Source organism: Chiloscyllium plagiosum, chromosome 12, assembly GCF_004010195.1.
Source record: "Chiloscyllium plagiosum isolate BGI_BamShark_2017 chromosome 12, ASM401019v2, whole genome shotgun sequence".
NCBI classification, from domain to species: Eukaryota; Metazoa; Chordata; class Chondrichthyes; order Orectolobiformes; family Hemiscylliidae; genus Chiloscyllium; species Chiloscyllium plagiosum.
Window position 1 is genome coordinate 10,983,134 of NC_057721.1, and position 22,684 is coordinate 11,005,817.

The window sequence follows — 22,684 nt, forward strand, 5'->3', positions numbered from 1 at the left end:
AACTTCAGAAGAGCTCACAGGTGGAGGAGGAACCTTACAAACTCTCTCCCTTCAACTGGAGTTTGCCTATTGCAACCCCATTTCTCTGATTCTTTCCTTGTATGTGTGTTTTGATCTATTATGTGTAATCTCACACACACACAAAATAATAAAAGATTTCAGTTCAATGGAGTGATTCTGATCGCATAATCTGTAGCCTGAAGCGGTCGGTGCTTTTCATTCTGTTTTTGTTTCAGATCAACTTTACTCAACATGGACACATTTTGCAGTTTTTACAATCAAGGAAGGACAACAAATATGGTATTAGAGTAAATTCTGCACACTTTGAGAGCAATAAAAATATTGGAAGGATTTGTAGTCTGACAGTCCATATCAGTGCTCCATCAATGACCATTATATTTGTATCACCTAATATGGTAATTAGTCTATACAGCAAGGGTCTTAAATGCTCCCACAACCTATGAGTAGCAACAGATGTTGTAGGGACCTTTACATCCTCAAGTTATAAATGTGTCCCACTGGATGTCAAGCCATATTCAAAGCAGGAAATTTGGTCTCCACTTGTGCAGCCATCATCCTGCTGCTCCACAATGCTCTCCTTCCCCAAAACACTACTCACACAATCTTTTATTGGCATTGGGAATGTTGAGTGACCAGGTCTATATTCCCTAGAATTTCAAAGAATGCGAGACAACCTCACTGAACCATGTAAGTTCTTGCACATCTGACAGGGTAAATGTTAACAGACAGTTTCCCATGGTCGGAGAGTCTAGAAGTAGTGTTGGCCATTTACACCTGAGATGTTGGAAAACCTATCCAGAGTTCTGGAGCACTCAAACAATGGGTTTTGTCCTAGCAAAGTTTAGTAGATTTTTGTACATAAAGGAAGTCAAGTGGTGTGTAGATAGAGCAGGAAAATGGAGTTAATGTTGAAGATCAGTCACAATCTTATTGAATGACAGAGCTGGTTCAAGGGGCCACTTGGTCTACTCTTGTTCTTAAGTTCTTCTGTTCACATATCTGCAATGGGATTCAAGCTTTGTACCTCTGACTCAGGGGCAGGAATAACAGCACGAAAGATAAAGCTATATGCGATGGGATAATGATAGCAATGATCATCTCAGGATACAAGTAAAATAACATATACACTACATTGTAAAGACTTATGGGTAAAGTAAACATAAGTAAGGAATAGCATCCTCTTACAAAGTGTACTGATGAATGGAGTGTAGAGCTCTCTAGTGAGCAGAGGATCTGGTATATCCCTCAAAAATTCCTTCAGCAAGGCACCAACATCATGAACACTGTGCTCTTCATCAAGAACAACATCTGCACCACGATCAAATTCCTCTCGTAACTATAAGACAAAGAAAGAACAAGATAGATTCAGATACAAATGCAAAGTTTGCATTTCATAAACAACGTCTAAAGAAAGTGTTATGGTGGTTTTACAGGCCCATACAGTATAACAAGGTTGTTGCGATATCCTTCCAAAAACAACTCACTTATAAAGGACCTTAGGCATCATAAATGTCACGAGGCATTTCACAGGATCATAATCGAACAAAAATATGTTGAATCAAAAAGTAAGTCATTATGATAGGTACCCAAAAGCTTGGCTGAAAAATAATTTTTAAAAATAATTTTCTTAAAGAGATGGATGTATATGTGTTATAGTCCTTACATATTCTATGTGCAATTGCACAGATTGCTGTAAAAAAAATTCACACATGTAGGCACCAATCATTTTTAAAACAAGATAAGCAGTATTCAAATTGATATTATCAGTCATGTGGAAGATTAGATTGCTTTCTTGTTGTTAATGTCTTGTGTTGTCATTCTTCAATCGCACAGAAAACAATTCATAAGTTGTCAACAATCTAAGAGGCAAAGTGCAAGACTGCCAATTTTCTCACAACAGGAGTCTTAGCGCTCAGAATTGCATATAAAGATAATGTGGGCATGTTCCCTATAATATTCTCTCCACTAAAAGGTAATGAACTGAAAATTACAGAGATGATGCTCATTATTTTCTAATGTGTATTTCTAGTAGGAAATTGCCATTATGAAATGCGCTGCATAGATTCTGCTGCAATAAAAGTTGCTATCTTACGAATGTAAACATTTTCTAAAAAAGCCAATTCCAGTAGGAAGGTTTTGTACAAGAACCGTAAACTCATACACACCTTCGCTCACGTAATATCTGTTCTGCTCAGGAGAACATGATCAGGGCATGGGAAGGGATGCTTGACTGGAGGGTAAATCTAGTGATTTACATACTGGTTTCTACCGTAATTTGAAAATACATGGTAGGCACTTAACTTCTGAATTTATTTGGAACGTTCTCTGCAATTCAGGAAAGAATGGCCAATAGTTATAGCTACCACTGTTCAACATCTGATGTTATTCAAAATAAATTTCAGTTGTTCAGGTGATAGCTTTTGGACCTTAATTATCCATCTCATTGACAACTTTGTAACTAAATACTACAGGAAAATACATGAATAAGTTTATATGTTCACTGAAGACTGCAGAATGTTCAACAATCCATGTTCAATGCAACAACAACAGGAACAGCTTCTTCTCAGCTGTTATTGGACTCTTCTTTACAGAGCAGTGGGTGTGTGGAATGCATTACCAGCGGTTGCAGTACAATCAGATACATTAGGGATATTTAAGTGACTCTTGGATAAGCACATAGATGATAGTAAAATTAAGGGTGCATAGGTTAGTTTGATCCTAGAGTAGGATAAAAGGTCAGAACAACATCAAGGGCAAAGGGCCCGTACTGTCCTAAACCTCAACTAATGCTGATCTTGCTAATGTTGATGTCGCGTAGGGCACGCCCTGTGCAATGTAACCTGGATGTCTCTGTCGAAGTCTTTTTAATCTGTACATCCTTGCTTACTATGATCTGTCTGCACCGCACATAAACAAAGCTTTTCACTGTACTTCGGTACATGTGATAAAAATCAACCAGTGGCAAGTAACATTCATGCCAAATGCCAGGTGATGACCAGAAAGGCATTATCACTGAATCTCCAAATATCAGCATTTTTAGGGTTATGATTAATCAGAAACTCAATTGGACTAGCCATAAAAACCACAGTAGCTACAGGAACAGGTCAAAGGCTAAGAATACTGTGGCGGGTAACTCACCTCCTGACCTCCCCCAAGCCTGTCCACCATTTAATGATGGACTACTCCCCACTCACCTGGATGGGTGCAGCATCAATAATACTCAAGATATTTGACACCATCCAGGATAATGCATCCAGCTTGATCGGCACCACATCCATAAGCATCCACTCCCTCCACCATCAACACTCCGTATACACCACTGCTACCATCTACAAGATGCGTTGTAGAAATGCACAAAGATCCTTAGACAGCATTTCCAAATCCATGACCACTTCCATCTAGAAGGACAAGGGTAGCAGACATGGAAACATCACTACCTGTAAGTTGTCCTCCAAGCCATTCACCATCCTGACTTGGAAATATATTGCTGCTCCTTCACTGCTGCTGGGTCAAAATCCTTGAATCCCCTCCCAAGAGGGCATATGGGTCTACGCTCAGCATATACAATGCAGTGGTTCAAGAAAGCAGCTCACCACCACCTTCTCAAGAGCAACTAGGGATGGAGGATAATTGCCATAATTCCATCTACTTTGTGATTTTTCTATAATTCAGAGGTAACATGATCTTTTCTAAAATCAATTTTTCAAGGCCCATTCAAGAGACATGAATATAAAATCTAGGTTAAACTACAATTCAATATTGAGGGATTCCTACATTGTCTGAGATGCAGTCTTTCAGGTGAGATGTTAAACTAAGGCCCTCTAAATTGGACATAGGTGATTCTGTAATCAATTTTAAGAGGAACAGGACATTTTTGCCCACTATCCTGATCAAAATTTACTTCATTACAGAATATCTGCTCATTGTACAATGGTGAGTGCAAACTGGCTGCAAATTTAATGGGGTACAAGAGATGTGTTGGAGGGTGGAGGTGGGCGGGGAAGTGTCAGTGAGTGAATGAGAAAAGGGGACGAGAGCAAAATAAAAATTGGGAAATTTGTTTACTTGGTTGGAAGTTGATTGATCGGCATGGGAAATGCTGGAACATCTTGTTCAAAAGCTGAGCAATGAACATCTGAAGAGGCTCGACCATCCCAAAAAGGTCGGGCATCAGAAATGCCCCAGGAATACAGAGACAGTTTTCTAAAGTCTACATTTTTCATCCTCAAAGCAATTAAATAAGATTTTTTTTCATTGCCACTGAAACTCCAAATGTATTTTTTTAAAGTGTATGACTATCTGCTGCTCCTCCACTATGCTCACATCTTCAGATTTTCTTTGCTCATCAGCCACTTCAGTACTTTACCTTCATTGTTCCCTGAAATCCACTGATCTAGGCTCCAGAATCACCTCTTGAAGTTGTGCAGCCACAGAACATAGCAAATGTTCTTGACTAGTAAGCTTCAACAGGATGCGTTAAGAAACTGAATTTATGTTTTATACCGTTTGAACTTTGTTTTGAGCCAGGACAGCCCAGAAATGGTGCAACCAACATTTCACCACCTTACTTGTGTCTACTTCATGGTTAATGGGAGAACGTTGGCCCCCACCCATACTTGAAAACAGAAATCCTCAACATTTTTCTGGGTTGGCAACATCGATGGGGCCTAAGAAAGGAAGTCTTACTTAAATATCTTCTGGAATTTCCATTCCACTTGAGTCAACGGAAATGAAATCCAGGCAAGGGATGCAAGTGGCAGACAAACCTCTGCCACTCATTTTGCAGAGCTGTCAAAGCTGGATTTTACTCCACTTATTAATTCAAAGGAGGAATAAAACTTTTTAACCGATCTTAAGACATCCATTCAGAGAAATACTACAGTTCCATAATTCTGACAGACTAATAGTTCAATGCCAGTTCCAAGGATTCCACCTTCACTATTTGAACTAAGAGCTCGTCCCACGTGTCAATCATTCTCTCGGAGGTCAAACTTTCCTATGTCGGTCTTTACCATTTCCTTTCCTTGTTTAAATCTCTGTCCCCTTGTCCTATTCTCCTCATTCAGTTTGAATTAATCTGATGTGCATATTGTTAATTCAGATTAAGGTTAAAGCTAACATGGAAATTCAAAGTCAAGAGTTAAACTAAGGCTTTTAGGAGATTGGCATAGTTCCCTTGAACCATAAAATTAATGCTTTGCTGGTTGGAGATTGCTCATCTGTGTGGCAGAAGTTTTTGATTTTTTTTGTTAGACAGGAAAAGGAGCCTCTATCATTATTTCCACAAAGCTACAGCTGGATAAGGATATAAGTGAAAATTATAAATTCAGTCTACATGTTTGGGTTTAATCAGTCAGTAGGCCCTTGCCTATAAACAAAAGTAATATATTGCGAAGATAAGCAAAGATATATCGATGTTATCGTTATAGTTGATTGATATGATTAGACTAGATGCTATTAGATAGTGTTGATTCAGAGCTGGTTTACACAGATTAACTGTTTTGCTAAAAGTGGGATTTTAAAGAGTAAGATTCGTTACTTATCACATGCTTGCTGTCACTTCAGGCAAACATTCAAAGATTGGTTTGAATTGTAGAAAGTACAGCATCAGAATGGACAATTAGCATGCAGAACTGCCCAATCCTTGGAATCTCCATCATACCCAGATCCATTAAAATACCCATTTACAAATATTCATCTACGTTCTATTTCAATTATATTTAAGTCTCAACCCAAGTAGTCACGTGTAATAAAAATATTCCACAGTTTAATAGTCCTTAATTCATGAACTTTTCTTCTCCTTTTCTCTAATGACAGTTCTTGGTTTCGTTCCCCACTCACACATGTGGAAACAATCTTTCATAATTAATTTGCAACAAGGGCCCCAAATTTCGATTCCTTTTTTTTTACTGACGGCATCTCTCTCTGCTACGCCCCTCCACCCACGTTGCTTCTGACTGTGTAGGAACTGTTGGTTCTCCAAGCCCACCACATTCACTTGGCCTACTTCAGTCCCAATTCTCTAGTGTACTCATTTCCTCCCTTTCCCAGTCTCTCCCATTTTACCCATTGGCCCATTCCCTAGTCTCCACCTCAACTCCACTTTAAAGTGCTCTTTCACCAATGTCACATGTTTCACTCCTGAAATAAAGACTTTCCATCTCCCCTGCCCTCATCCTCCATTCCAGACTTCTCAATCACTCCCAGCTTGTTGCTGCCTGTAAAATAGCTTGGAAGCTTCTTTAAGCTAACTGTGGCATTGTGGAGTCTCACTATGATGAAAAAAATCTAGAAACCTTGACCTTCCGAGTTGCTCATGTTCAGAGGAGCTCAATCAGTTAAAGTACTTCCACAGTGGAATAGTTAGATGTCTTATGTAAAGAACAGTCGAACCCAATATTGGATTAGACATCTTTAGGGCATGGGAAGTTGATCATGAAACTGGCCCTCATTACAGCTGCTTTACATTTTTACAATTGACAGAATGAGACTCAATTATGACCCAAACCTCTGTGGAAACTCAAGGAAGGTTACATGCTGTACATCGGACATTTGATTTAACAGTGCGCTGTATTAAAATGTCAACTTTTAGGAGAATTCTGATATAAATAAAATTCTTAATTTCCACTTAAAGCTCAAGGCAGGAGCTGTGCGGCATTCAGAAACCACAAAGATAAGAGGCTGAACGTTATGGAACAAATACTGCGGTGTCAGTAACAGTGGTGAGTTTATTGCTCCATTTACTCAGGCTCTTCAACCTTTGGAATGCGATGCACATTGATCAGTGTGAATCTACAGAATGCAGCAGGCTACATGCTATTTTCAAACCTTAAATGGTAAGTAGACAACCAGCTCCAATTTGGACCAAGTATTCACTAATTACATATTAATTACACTTTAAAATTTTACAGCTGTATTTCCAGGCATAAGGGACCTCCTCACAACTTGAAAACACTCGAAGGCCCATGCTATACTCAAAGTTAAAACAATTTTTCCAGATGAAACTTTAAAACTCTTGACAAGTCTTCTAGAGTTACATCTTTAACTTTAAAAAAAACATGTATACTACATTTTAATTTCTGAAGTATTTTTCACTGCAATGGGAGGTTTTACACATTGAGCTTATAAAAGTTAGCTATAGTCCCAGATGACCATGAGAATGCTTTCTCATTAGAGAAAGATGACTAATGGTGCACACTTAATTGCCTATCATTTTTTTGCCTCAGTGCTGCTTAGACCCTAATACAGTCCACACTCAGAGGAAATCCAATTCTTGCTATACATTTTTGCACAGATTTAACCAGGTCCATGATAAGTGACATTACTGACTGCAACATCTGAGCCCACAAGTTTATGGTAGGATAACTTCCTTCAACTGTTGCACATCAGCGACTTTATCTCAAAAACCCATAATAATGCTGTATATCCTATTTTAGACAGAGATTTATAATGAATTAATTGTTTTGTACCAAGAAGAGTTCTCTGACTGAAGTCAAATGAAGTGTTATTGAGGAGTCTTCAAGGTACTTCTGCACTTAGTTGAGTGCATTATCTAATAGCTTATCACAGGTTGGTGCAGTCTGGAAAGAGAAACTAACACCACCAATATTCTGGTCATCATGGCATACAAAAGAAAAGATATAAGAGGGACAACCAAGATAATTAACAGAAACAAATCCTTAATCATATCAAGGTAAGTCATTTGATTATACTGAACAGTTCCCTGGCCATTCCCCTCAAGATTGTCCTGCCATTTAAGACGATTGTGGTTGATCAACTCCTCTTTCAAGACACTCATTGTAGTCCTCAACTTCTCAATTTCAAAGATCTATCTACCTCTTTAAATACTATTAGTGATCTAACCTCGACAACTCTCTTGGCAGAGAGTTCGAAGCATTCAGTACCGTCTGAAAAAAGAAATTTCTTCACATCTCAGCTTTAATTGAGTGTCTTCTTATCCTGAAGTTTTGTATCCTATTTCAAGATTTCCCCACTAATGGAAACATCTTCTCAACATATACCCTCTCAAGCCATTTTATAATCCTGTACATTGCCAGAAGATCACACCTCATTTCTCTAAACTTTAATGAATAAAAATCTAACCGTTTTAGTGATTAGATTACTTACAGTGTGGAAACAGGCCCTTCGGACCAACAAGTCCACACCAACCCGCCGAAGCGCACCCACCCAGACCCATTCCCCTACATTTACCCCTGCACCTAACACTACAGGCAATTTAGCATGGCCAATTCACCTAACCTGCACATTTTTGGAGTGTGGGAGGAAACCGGAGCACCCGGAGGAAACCCACGCAGACATGGGGAGAATGTGCAAACTCCACACAGTCGGTCGCCTGAGGCGGGAATTGAACCCGGTCTCTGGCGCTGTGAGGCAGCAGTGCTAACCACTGAGCCACCGTGCCATGGTTCTTCAGAAGTCAACCCCATTCAAATTAGATTAGATTACCTATAGTGAGGAAACAGGCCATTTGACCCAACAAGTCCACACCAACCCTCCAAACAGAAACCCACCCAGCCCCGTTCCCCTATCCTATACTTACCCCTGACTAATGCACCTAACACTATGGGCAATTTAGCATGGCCAATTCACCTGATCTGCACATCTGTGGACTGTGGGAGGAAACCCACGCAGACACTGGGAGAATGTGCGAACTCCAGAGACAGTCGCCAGAGGCTGGAATCTAACTTGGGTCCCTTGCACTGTGAGGCAGCAGTGTTAACCACTGAGCCACCGTGCCACCCCAAATGTCATTCTGGGAATCAGCCTAGTGAGTCTCTTTTCAATTGCCTTCAATGGTGCTTTATCCTTTCTTATACATGGGAAATAAAATTGTACGTAGCACCCTAACCGTAGCCTCACCGATACCCTGTGACGAGACTTTCTTATTTCCAACCCAAGCAGTAAAAGCCAAAATTCCATGTGCCTCATGAACTACTTGCTGTACTTGCATGTAAACATTTTGTGTTTCACGCACAAGAACACTCAGATCTCTCTGTGCTGTAATTTTTGGAGTGTCTCACCATTTATACAAAAATAATTTAAATAAAACCTTTCAATTCTTTCTGCCAAAAGTGCATGAATTCAGACGAACATTAAGTTCCATCTGCCAAGTTGTTGGCCATTCACTCAAACTATCTGCACCTTTTGTAGATTCCTACGATCTCATAACAACATCCCCTTTTGACCCTGTTTGTATTGTCTGTACATTTGGATAACACTCTGCCTTTCTCCAAGTCATTAATATAGATTACAAATAATTGAGGGCCTAAGAGTAATCCATTAGTTAGAGCCATTAAAAATAAAGACATGGATCAGATATAGGCCTATCAAGTCTGCTATGTCATTTGATGAAATCATGGCTTAACTGAGAATCCTCAACTTTATTGTTATGCACGACCCCCCCCCCACCATGATCCTCAATTAACAATCTGCCTATCACAACTTCAAATATACTTAATGATCCAGCCTCAACAGAACTCTGCAGTAAATAATTCCACAATCTCACTCCCTCAGAAGAAATTCTTCCTAATCTCCACTCGAACCGGGTGATCTCTTACTCTGAGACAATGCCTTCAGGCCCTAGTTTCACTGTCAGGTCCCCTAAAAGAATCTTGAATGTTTCAATGAGATCACCATTTTAGATTTAGTAATATGTAATCAGATAGAATTACACAGTCAGTTCCACTATAATGCGTGTTTCTTCAATACGAATTGGCTTTAATGCAATTGAAGAATTTAGACCATTATTTGTAGAATCCAAACTTTCCTTCCCTGTATTGGCTATAGAGTGATTCCAGGCCCATTAGTTTAAATGGTGCAGCTACTGCGCAATTTTCTTACAACATGAGCATGCACGAGAACGCAACAAATGCATTACATCAGAACCAACTATATTAAGAGGTCTCGCACTTAAGGATTCTCCGGGGTGGTCACAGCCCACCATGGCAGAACTCCAAACTCAGTTTGAGGGAGAGCAATTTGAGTTTCAAACTACTGCCCTTAAGTCCTCAACCTAAATACGGGCAAATACAGAAGTATGACGAAACAGTTGTCTATTGTGAGCTGCAAAAATAACCTAAGGGTAGAGTCTATAAATTAACTCAGCAAAATTTTATTCCAACCAGAAGGATGAACTAACCATTGTAAACAAATGCAGTTGAAAAGAGTAATCAATCAAAAACTAAGACAACAAAACAGTATAAACTAATGGTAAGCAAACAGATTGGGAATTGTTTAAGAACCGGGAGCGGATGACAAAAAAACATAATAATGTGGCAGAAAATTATTTATGAAAGTAAATTGGCAAGAAATATGAAAAGAAACAGGTCTTCAGGGGATATAAAATGAGAGTGGCGAAATTAAATGTGGGAACCTCAGAGGATGTAACCATGAATTAGTAACAGAGAATAGGGAACTGGCAAATAATTTAAATCCAGATTTTCCAATGGCTTTTATGATAGAGGATGCAGTAAAACAACCCAAAGCTAATAGCTAAGCAAGATGCCAATGGAAGAAAAGGTCTTATAAAAGTCTCTATCACGAGGCGCATTGATATCAAAGAACTGTTGAAGGCTACAATCTTTGACATGTGAAAGGAAGACTAACAATTTATTTGTTAAAGCATCGCATAAGGCAATGAGATAAATAGGACTGTGAACCAGGGTAGCTTTAAGAGAGTTCTTGCTGCAAGTGACAGTGCATGGTGCCATTATTCCATGAGAGCAGTGGCTTGAGATACGGAGAACATCTAGGGTTTTATGTAACCATACTGAAAATGTGTTGCTGGAACAGCGCAGCAGGTCAGACAGCATCCAGGGAACAGGAGAATCGACGTTTCGGGCATAAGCCCTTCTTCAGGAATCCTGAAGAAGGGCTTATGCCCGAAACGTCGATTCTCTGTTCCCTGGATACTGCCTGACCTGCTGCGCTGTTCCAGCAACACATTTTCAGCTCTGATCTCCAGCATCTGCAGACCTCACTTTCTCCTTTTATGTAACCATGGAAGGTAAACATGAAAGATGGAACTTCAGCTGGAATCTATATAGAAAAAGTTGGAGCCAGAAATGGTTGGCTGAGTCAAGAAAGGTGACTGCTAAAGCAAGTTTAAATTGGATACCGGATCAACATGAAACAGAAAGCACCAAAGGTGAAGAAGATAGAGCTTTTAAAAAAACCCAACTGAAGACAAAAACATAACTTCTTCCAAGGAGGGCATTCCTGGAAGCAAATGGCAGTGAACTAAACATGAATATTTCTTAAATAAAAACAGAAAATTCTGCTTGGTTGGACAGGGTTTCTGAGCAATTCTTGAAAGAAGAGAAAAACAGCATTTTAAAGCAAAGATGAGAAACGATAATCAATTAAGACGCATTTGATGTCTAAGGACATGCTATGAAAAGGGATCAAAATGACTGAGGAAAATTTTTAATTGAAAATGGAAAGAGAAAAGTGAAAGATAATGAAAAGTTTAAAAATTATATGGGTAATCCAAGCGATGGAGTTGTGCCATCAGCCAATGGTATGAAAACTGATGCAATACAGGTTGCAAAGGTGCTACAAAGTATTTTGTCTTGGTTTTTACTAAAGAAATAAAAAAAAAACTATTTATTTAATTTGAAGAGTGAGTGAGATGCTGTTCCAGACATAAGTTGCATCACTATTCAAATTGCTACAGCGTAGCTGCTGAACTGAGTAAATTTATAATAAGGGAGCAAATTGCAGGAACTCTGGCACAAACTTTCCAGATCCACTGAGTATTCCAATTTTCTAAAAGGACGGCAGCAAAACTGATCCAAGAAATAGAGACCAGTGAGTTTGACGTCTACTGTGCGTAAAGTTATGGAGAAACTTTGTTAAAGATACATTCGTAGAGTACATCTTTGGAAATAAAAATGCCTTAAAAAGGACAGTCCATATGGTTTCACGATGGGCTGTCTCATCAATCTAAATAGCCATTTTTGAGGCATAGAATGCACAGTGGATGTGGTGCACTTGGATTTGATTAAGCACTTTGACATTGTTTTAAGTATACCCTTTCCAGAACAAAGAAATAAAGAATCTGAAATACAATAATTTATGATGGATTTATAACTGGTTAATCAAGGAAAGCCAAAAAGAATACTGGTGACAGATGGTTATGGACTTTTCTCATTTTAATGTCTTCATAAATCATATGGAGTTAGAACTTTCAAATGCGATACCTAAACTTGCAGAAAATACACAACTAATGAAAGTGGTAAACACCGAAGTTGGAAAAAAAAAGTAAACCACATGTGGATACTGAGTAATTGGAGAGGCAGGTTCCAGATGAAATTTGATGTGAAAGAATACGAAATACTTCACAGGAGAAACAAAAATCCAGAAATGGGTAATTGACATCAAAGAAAACAATGTTCATGGAAAATGACAGAGATCTGAAGTTTCAAATTATATTAAAGTGAAGTCATTTACCACAATGCTCAATGACTGAGAGTAAAGCAAATCAAACATTGGGATTTATTTAAAGAATGATATTAAGTAAAATTATTAACTCAACATTTTCTGGAGTGCAAAAGCTGGCAGTTTCTGAAATCATACAGAAGAAAGAAACCAGAATGACTGAGGGGGTGGAGGGATTTGATTAGAAGGAGCCTATATGTAAACTGGACATATTCTCATCAGAAACAGGATGGAGAATAGTAGGATTCTGAAGGAACTGATTATGTAGATTACAACTTGTTTCATTTTGGCCAGAACTGAAAAAAGAAAGATATGGCTTGTACTTGGAGGGGTAAATACAAAGCTAATTTGTGGAAAATTTATTTCAGTAAATGAGTGGTAATTCTGTGGAACAGGTTCTCTAGAGAGACATGGAAAGGAGTTAGTGTTAATTACAATTTCTCTTTAATTTGCACTGAAACATTTTGGTATAAAGCATAGAATTAATTTTCGACATGAAATACAGCAGGCTTGGGAGGAACAGATGACTTTGGAGATAATTTCTGCAACTCTCTAACCAAAAGGACTGTGGATGCTCAATTAATGAACAAATTCAAAACTGGGAGTTTGGCAGATTTTTATGAGTGCTAAGGGACATGGGGATAGGATAGAAATATGGAATTGATGTTGAAGTTCAATTGTGACCTTATCGAATGACGGGAGAGGTTCATACATTCTACTTCTGCTTCTGCTTCTATGCCTAATAGCTTCCTAAGTCTCATGGGGAATTGCCCTCCCCTCACGTCTGGTTGTAAATTAATTACCATCATTAGCCATCACACAATATTTTTGGATCACACAATTACCAACATGGAAGGAAATGAACTAGATAGACCAGGATCTACTCAGCAGGCCAGGCAGCTTCTGCGGGAGAGCAAGTAGTGTTAACGTTTCGAGTCCGGTCACTCTTCTTCTGAACTGATGGTAGGTAGGAAACAAGGTATACGAGTGGGCGAGGGTGAGGGCATGTGTGTGTCGGGGGAGGGGGGGCGGGCTGGAGGTAATGTTGGAGAATGAGCTAGAGGATAGGCAGAGATGGAGCCCAGACAGAGAGAACAAATAACACTTCGGGATACAAAAGGCCTGGATAATAGTGTGCTCAGGAGAAAGAAAAGCACACATACTACAGAGCCACCATATAACTGGATGTATGCGTGTATTCTACCGCTCAACTCAAGTGGTTCCTTTGTGTCTACATTGCCAAGTAGAAGTGAAATGTTCTCAAGTAGAGATGAATCTAAATTATTGATTTCACTTGAAGATTTTATTTTCCTAGCTACCGTCAGTTCTGTAGATGGGTCACTGGACTCAAAACATTGACTCTGCTTGCTCTTCACTGATGCCGCCAGACTTGCTGAGTTTCTCCAGCAATCTTTGCTTGTTTGATTAATTTCCAGCATCTGCAGATTTGTTTTTGTTTTTGTTTTATTATAGACAGGAACCTATTTTGTCTTGCCATTTCTTTATTAGCACATTAAGTTATACTTTAAAATGTAGAATGATGATAGAATTTTCACCTCTCAGGGAATGAACGAAAATAACACGAAAACATCTTGATATATAAAACGGTCATAACTTTTATAAATTCATCAAGAAAGATACACTACAAGTCAAGTCACAGAAAACATTCATCAGTCTCCATGCATAAATTCCCTTTGACACTTCCAATTATATGCGAAGGAGAAACAATCTTGTACAAACACCAACAGTTAAATTATAACAATTTACCATTATTAAACTGGAAATTCATTGCAACAAATATATTATAACGTCAATTCAGACATACTGGACATTTGTTTGATTAATCAGATTTGAAGGGCCTTGCAATGTTTCATCATATTGCAATATAAATGTCACTTGACATTGTGGTGGCAAGAAACTGAGAAATACATAAGTAATAACTTACTGCGCCACAATTAAAATTTCTAAAACTTCACTTTCACCCTCCAACCACCCACCTCCAAATGAAATCAACAATTTATATCCCTGCTACTCAGTGGAACATTTAACTTCCATATGGCAATGTAGACACTGTGCATCAAACTAAATCACTTGAGTTGAACAGTAGTGCACACACAAATATCTAGCTACAGGACTTCTCTGCAGCATGTGTGCTTACATTACAGACTTGCTACTGCAAAACAAATTAATGGATATTTATCTAGTTAAAGGAATAGAAATAAATCACATCAGCCTATGGAATATATTAAATGACAAAATCCTGATGAGGAATTTCAGAAATGTAAACTGTGTTTTTGCAGGCAGGGCAAGGTCTTCATATGAATACATTGAAATATCCTGATGTACATCTATAATGTCCTTTATGACGGTTAAAAAGGAAACAATGCTCCTTACCTGCCTTACTCTTTTCTTTGAGCTTCCAACTCTGAATATTCCTACCGTCTGAAGGCCTGCAGAATCATGAATAATTATAAAAATCTATGTTATTATCTTGAGCAACTTTTACAGAAATAAAAAGTATGTGCAGACAACAAAATGGTGCTCATCATATCCATAACAGAACAGAAAAATCTCAATGGAATTTGAAACAGAACAATATATCTTCATAATATTGGTTTGGAAGAACTTTTAGACTTTCTTTTTAAATTTTAAACCTTGGAAAGCTGCAAAATTCAAATAATTGTAAAGATTCTTTTTTCACGTGACTTCAAGATGTGAAGAAAGATAGTATTTATTGCCAAATATCAATTGTTGGAAAATTATGATGATGGGCCTTTCACTATAACTCTACACTTTTATTTGGGCGAGTGGGGGTGGGGGTGCGGAGGTAGGGGAAGGTAATGGTGCTCCTATGTTATGTTGGGAATTTCAGAATATTGACCCAAAAGTGAGGAGACTAGAAGTCCTATAAATCAGGATGATGTGAGACTTGAAGATGAACTTCCAAATTCTACTGTTCTCACAAGAATGCTACACTGGCCTTTCATATTGATGTGGGTCACAGGAAAACTGAGGCATTTTAGTGTAATCTCATTGATTTGCTGCAGCGAATTCTGCAGAGGGTAGGTGCTGCAATGGCAATCTGAGTGTGTGTCACGATTTGGTGGCTTTTGTATAGTGTGATGCTTCCCAAACTTATTTCCATAGTCAAGCCAGTTTGGTGATTGAAAATTGTTCTAACCTGAGATCTTTGAGGAAAAGGGTATTGGGCGCCTGACAGAAGGGGAGTGGGAGACCTGTTTTGCGCAGGTTGGGGGGGTTAGTCGGGTAGAAGATGGGAGACGAGTTGAGAAACCAGGGAGTTGGAGAGAGAAAAGTTGTTAAGCTACAGGATTTTAGAAGCACCTACTTCTCAGGAGAGGTTTAAATGAGGCAGAGAAATGGCAGATGGAATTTAATCCAGACAAACACAAGGTGATGCATTGGGGCAAGTCTAACACTTCCCCTCTGCATGTAATAAATGGCAAAACCCTTAGGTCCCTCTGTATGTTAATGCTTCTAAGTGTACAGGTCCTTAGTTCCCTAAGACAGGGCAACACAGGTGGAAAAAGTGGTCAAGAAGGTGCATTGCATGTTTGCCTTCATCAGGGCATAGAGTATAAAAATTAGCAAGTCATGTTGCAATTGTACAGAATTTTAGTTTGGCCACATTTGGAATACTGCATGTAGTTCTGGTCGCCACACCACTAGAAGGAAGAATGTGGAGGCTTTGAAGAAGATACGGAAAAGGTTTACCAGGATACTGTCTAGGTTGGAGGCTATTAGCTATGAGAGGTTGAATGTCAGAGGCTAAGGTATGACCTGCTAGAAATTTACAAACTTATGAGGGGCATAGATAGAAATGTATTTTATCGTAAGTTTAAGGTTAAAAAAAAGGGGGGGCAAGAGTTTAAAGCAAACGTGAAAGGCAAGTTTTTATTAAACAGAAAAGGTGGCAAGCATTTGAACGAGCTGTCACAGGAGGTGGCAGAAGCAGATATAACAGCAACATTTAAAAGGCATCTTGACAGATACATGAATAGGTAGGAAACAGAGGAATATGGACCATGTAGAGGCAAAAGGTTTTCAGTTTAGCAATGTGTCACGTGTTGGCACAGGCTTTCTGGGCCAAAGGGCCTGTTGCTGTGTTGTACTGTTCCTTAGGTAGCAATCAAGCTTCGAGGACCTACTGGTTAGACCATGCTCACCATTTAAAAACTTTGATGACTTAAACAGTTGTTGGCCCTCAGCTGGGACTCCACTGTAGTGACTGCTACCTTGGAGGTCACAGGCTCCAAACATTTAGCTGGTGAATCCACTGGGGTCAAGACCCACAGTTTGAGAAGCTTTGGTAATATGACTTTTACGGCAATCAAATTTGTTGCCCTATCTTTAATGGTGCCTGGTTTCTTGAGCATCATTGTCACTGTGTCCATCCAGGTAAATGGAGACAATTCATTGACTTGAACCCTATAAATGGTGGAGAGACTGAGGAATCAGATGGTGAGCCATTTGCCAAGAGCATCCAACATTTGCTCTGTTATCGTAACTGTGGCTCTAACATGGATAATTCAATTACAATCTGTAAATGGTGCTTCTCCACACCACCCAGAGAATTTGAACCCTTGGGAATCAATGAAAGTATAATTGATAGTTAGTTGAATATGTTGGATTTTTCCTGTTGAAGATAGTCTTTATTTTGCACTTCAGAAGCTGAGAACCCAAGAATGGTTAAATGCCTCCTTTTATAAACGATAAGCAGAGGCTGCTGGGCAGATAAACCTATCTTGCTTTTTGTCAACAAGATCTGCTTGTAAAGTTTTGTATGTAGTTACACAGGTATCAGTTGTCTTAGCTGTACTGAAACTGTTGAACGGGGAAGATAGAATTAAAATCCAAGAATTAGAATTCGAATCTTTACAGTATTGGAACAGGCCCTTAGGCCCAAAACGTCCACATCGACTCTCTGAAGAATATCCTACTCAAACCTATTCCCCATTACTCTACATTTACCCCTGACTAATTCATCCAGCCTACACATCTGTGAACACTGTGGGCAATTTAGCATGGTCAATTCACCTAACCTGCACACCTTTGGATTGTGGGAGGAAACCCACACAGACACAGGGAGAAAGTGCAAACTCCACACAGACAGTCGCCTGAGGCTGGCACGGTGAGACAGCTATAGCATAACAGCACTGCAGCTGGAATGAAATTAAACTCCATGTAGCTTTTGCCAAGTGCATTGAGTCATTCTTTAATATCATATCATATAAAGTAAATAGAACTGAACTGACTAGATAATAGTATTTTAGATTTTGGAGACCAAGTGGATGGATTGAGTGGGTTCATTCACTTGGTACTTGTAACTGAAGGTATTTGCAAATACTTCAGCCTTGACCCTTGCCACTCTAGTGAGGAATACAGCATCAAGCTGTAGTCCATTGTCTGCTCTGGCATCCCAACATGTAGGGCTGATCCACACTTTAAATACATGCTTTCACTCTCAATCCCGATCTCTTGGTTCTCTAGCCCAACAATAATCTACCAATCTCAGTCTTGATAATTTCAAATGACTCCAGCAACCAAATGTCACTATAAGGACATTTAAACTCCTATTTGTTAGAAGTAAGTGCATCCTCATTTGACTGTTTTACCATGACTTACAGAATCAATATGAATAAAAGAATGCTTGTCTTTTCCAACCAGAATAATTGACTTTCACGACATCATGACTCTTCATCAAGACTGGTTTTGCATTTTAACATGCACTACCATAACCAACTGCAACATGCGCCATTAACTTCCTCTTGGCCTCTTTGAACCATAGAATATTACAGCGCAGTACAGGCCCTTCGGACCTCGATGTTGCGCCAACCCGTCATAACAATATGAAGCCCATCTAACCTACACTATTCCATGTACGTCCATATGCTTGTCCAATGACGACTTAAATGTACTTAAAGTTTGCAAATCTACTACCGTTGCAGGCAAAGCATTCCGTAGCCTTACTACTCTCTGAGTAAAGAAACTACCTCTGACATCTGTCCTATATCTATCACCCCTCAATTTAAAGCTATGCCCCCTTGTGCACGCCATCACCATACTTGGAAAAAGGCTCCCTGTCCACCCTATCTAACCCTCTGATTATCTTATATGTCTCTATTAAGTCACCTCTCAACCTTCTTCTCTCCAACGAAAACAGCCTCAAGTCCTCTCAGCCTTTCCTCATAAGACCTTCCCTCCATACCAGGCAACATCCTAGTAAATCTTCTCTGCACCCTTTCCAAAGCTTCCACATCCTTCTTATAATGTGGTGACCGGAACTGTACACAATACTCCAAGTGTGGCCGCACCAGAGTTTTGTACTTCTGTAGCATAACCTCATGGTTCCGGAACTCGATCCCTCTATTAATAAAAGTGAAAACACTATATGCCTTCTTAACAAACCTGTCAATCTGGGTGGCAACTTTCAAGGATCTATGTACCTGGACACAGATCTCTCTGCTCATCTACATCTCTCTGCTCATCTACACTACCAAGAATCTTACCATTAGCCCAGTTTGCATTCCGGTTACTCCAACCAAAGTGAATCACCTCACACTTGTCCGTATTAAACTCCATTTGCCACCTCTCAGCCCAGCTCTGCAGCTTATCTATGTCTCTCTCTGTAACCTACGGCAGCCTTCGTCACTATCCACAATTCCACCGACCATCGTGTTGTCTGCGAATTTACTAACCCACCCTTCTACGCCCTCATCCAGTTCATTTAATAAAATGACGAACAGCAGTGGACCCAACACCAACCCTTGCGGTATACCACCAGTAACTGGACTCCAGGATGAACATTTCCCATCAACCACCACCCTCTGTCTTCTTTCACCAGTGCCACTTAGATCGGTTATCCTGGCACACTTGAAGGTAATGGTCCAGAACAATTCATTTCTTCTTGAGGCTTCCCAATGACTATTAATAAAAAGGAATGCTAAATCCTCAATATGTGACGCATTAAGATTACCTCAGATTAAACAAAAATCTACATACCGTATCGCTGAGAATGTTAGGAATGGTTATGAGAGCAATACTTACCATACTTTTCTAGATGTTGGCAGCAGCTATCCACTAATCTAGGCACCTGGCGATAAATAGGATTGAGGCTTAACTTTTTGTCTCTTTGCTTTTCTTTCTTGCTTGGCACTTCTGTTGGGAGCGAGAGTTGCAAAGCTTCTAATAATCTAGACTGATCATCATCCAGGTCAGTGATAGAATCCACAGACATTCCACCCTGCGGAGAAAACAAACAAGGAGGAAGTCAATGAGCAAAAATGATAATAGAAGGAGAAAAGTGCAATATTTGAGACCCAATTACTTTTGAATGTGATTAAATCATTTTATCAATTTAGCCAAGCCTATGGATTGACAAAATTTGGTTAACAAAGCACATGTCCATATAGTAGACATGTAGTAATTAGTTGATGGGCGTCCCCTATCTTAAATGGGGAGGATCAAGCCTTGCCTGTGAGTAATATATTGGAGATCAAACCATATGATATCATCTTAGGTGGCATTTGCTCAGGGAAATCCATCCTTTTGGATCTATATGCTATGTAGCGGCTATTTACCATGCACTAAACTACTTTCTAAGCTGAAATGGTGTTGAGCAGGAAATGCATGCTCAACTTGGGTACACTGTCCTCCACATTGATAAAGGCCAGAAAGGCACTTTGTGGCCAAGGGGCCTAACATCTGCATGAGGCTCTCCCATTGCAAGACTGGCTTACCCTGAAGGAGTCAGCATCTCTGGCTCACCATTCAGAGATAATGATTTGGCGAGTCAAGTCACCATAATTTTACCAGACCATAGCACAGCTCTCTCACTGGAGAGACGATGAGTGGTGATTTAACTGGAGGGCCACTACACCTCAGACAAGGGCAGAGGTTGAGAGGAAAGTCCTTCATGGTAACATTAGAATTGAACCCATCTTGTTGTTACCACACTGCTTTGCAAACCAATCGTCTAGCCAACTGAGCTAAACCAACCCCCATAATGACTTGTGCACACTACTTGACACCTCTCTTATCCACATCAACCCTGTCCCCCTCCCTATCAAAAAGACAGACCTGAATTTCTAGTTTCTTTTTATACCCTTTCTGGATTGCTCATCTAGGATGTTACAGAAATTCTACCTGAACTTTGTACAAATCTAATTTGACTATATTTGACTGGCAGAAAATGCCTATTTTTTCCTGAGCAGCTGAAAATGTTGACTTTTGTGATGACCATAAAATCTTTTCCCCCCCCAAATTCAATGTTGTTTTTTTAATTTGATGAAATCTATGGAAATCCAAGCAACATACCTCTTACGCTAAACGACTCACAGGAGAAACCTTTTCAAGCTGTGCTTGTGAAAACTTAAACGTGTTGCTTGAAATGTTGGAAACAAACCCCATATTAGCACCAGCACTTTCCAGAGGTTTGATACTTTGCTAAAAAGGTTAAAGAGCTAAACTAAATTCAACTGAAAGTACTAAAGTACAATAATGTGCCTCTCCTATCTGGCAGAAGCTATCCCAACAAATCAATTTATGGGCTCAACTGGTGATTATCTTATATTCAGATTTCTGGTTGAAGGACTTTCTTCTGCATAAGTTAAGGTCTATGGTCTTTACATTACAATAGTAACTACACTCAGAGTACTGCATTAGTTGTCAAGTGCATTAAAATATCCTGATATCTTGAAAGATTCTCTCTCTCCTACCATTACATGGAAGGAGAGCACCAATAAGTGTTTCAGGTCAATTTTAATTCATCTGCAAGTTTCTGTGTCATTTAAGTGTGAAATGTTTCCTTAAAAATATTTTATAATTCCAGCTCTGCATTTTGTTCTAATCTGATAGCAAAATTCCCAAAATAGTTCTCTCCTCTATTTCAGCTTTTGATGAAAGTCACAAGTTGGTATTGAAGAACTGTCCAAAATAATTGGTGGACTTCAGCAATTGTGACCTGGGCCCTTATAATTTCTATTGTGATGCACTGTCACACAAACTGTCCCACCTAGTCAGTTGCGTAAGCTAAGCATTGACAATATAAGTAAGGAGGATTGTCTGGGAACCTCAATTATTAGTATTCCCTTTAGTTCTGTGCTGGATTATCAATGAGAATTCTTGCAGACAAGGACAGAGTAATAGCCATTACTTTCCCCCATTGATTGTCACGGTAGTGCTCACATCAGCAAGGTAAGTTTTGCTGGAACAGCTGATTAACCAGCTTCAGATGGTCCAACAAATCTATGAGTTAGGTAAATAAATGCTCTTAATATAAAGATAAAAACACTGACTTGCTGATCCTCAAATTTTGTTGGAAAGCATTTGGTAACGCTTTCAGCATATGGTGCAGTGGTGCACTGGTTATGCTACTGGACTAGTCACAGAACTCTTACAGAGTGGAAGCAGGCCATTTGGCCCATCGAGTCCACACTGACCCTCCAAAGGGCATCTCACCCAGACCCACCTCCCAACCCATCCCTGTAATCCTGCATTTCCCATGGCTAATCTGCTCGACCTGCACATCCCTGGACACTATGGGCAATTTAGCATGGCCGATCCAACTAACCTGCACATCTTTGGACTGTGGGAGGAAACCAGAGCATTCCGACAAAATCCACACAGAGACGGGGGGAATGCACAAACACAGACGCCCGAGAATGGAATTGAACCTCTGTCCTTGGTGCTGTGAGACAGCAGTGCTAACCACTGCATCACCGTGCTACCCAGTTACTTAGAATTCTGGACGAGTAGAGAACACAAGATCAAATCCTATCATGGCCTTTTGAAAGTGAGAATGTAGTTTTAAAATACCTGGAACTAAAAATTTGGCATCAACATAACTGACTATGATAGATTGTTGTAAAACCATAATATATTCACTAATATCTTTGATGGAATGAACTTTTCCATCCTTATTCAGTCTGGCCTATATAGTGATCCAGGAGCACACCAACATAGAGTCCTACAGCTCGGAGACAGGCCCTTCAGCCTAAACTAGTCCATGCAGACTAGAATGTCCATCCACGCTAACCTCATTTCACTGCACTTGGCTCATACCCTTCTAACCTTCCTATCCATATATTTGTCCAAATGCCTTCTAAATGCTGCTAATACACCCGCCTCAACCACTTCCACTGGCAGCTCATTCTACATGCGTACCACTCTGTATAAAAATGTT

The 22,684-nt window shown here is 39.5% G+C and overlaps 1 protein-coding gene across 3 annotated transcripts in view; it reads right to left on the reverse strand.

The window, feature by feature from the left end:
* Positions 1–22,684, reverse strand: part of LOC122554976 (rho GTPase-activating protein 6) — a 527,729-nt gene that overhangs the window by 43,131 nt on the left and 461,914 nt on the right. For all 3 annotated transcript variants that reach the window (XM_043700459.1, XM_043700460.1, XM_043700461.1), the window contains exons 5-7: positions 19,549–19,744; positions 14,875–14,930; positions 1,207–1,357 (exon numbers count right to left, since the gene is read on the reverse strand). In XM_043700459.1, coding sequence (XP_043556394.1) covers positions 1,207–1,357; positions 14,875–14,930; positions 19,549–19,744 — 403 coding nt within the window. The remainder of the gene's footprint in view (positions 1–1,206; positions 1,358–14,874; positions 14,931–19,548; positions 19,745–22,684) is intronic.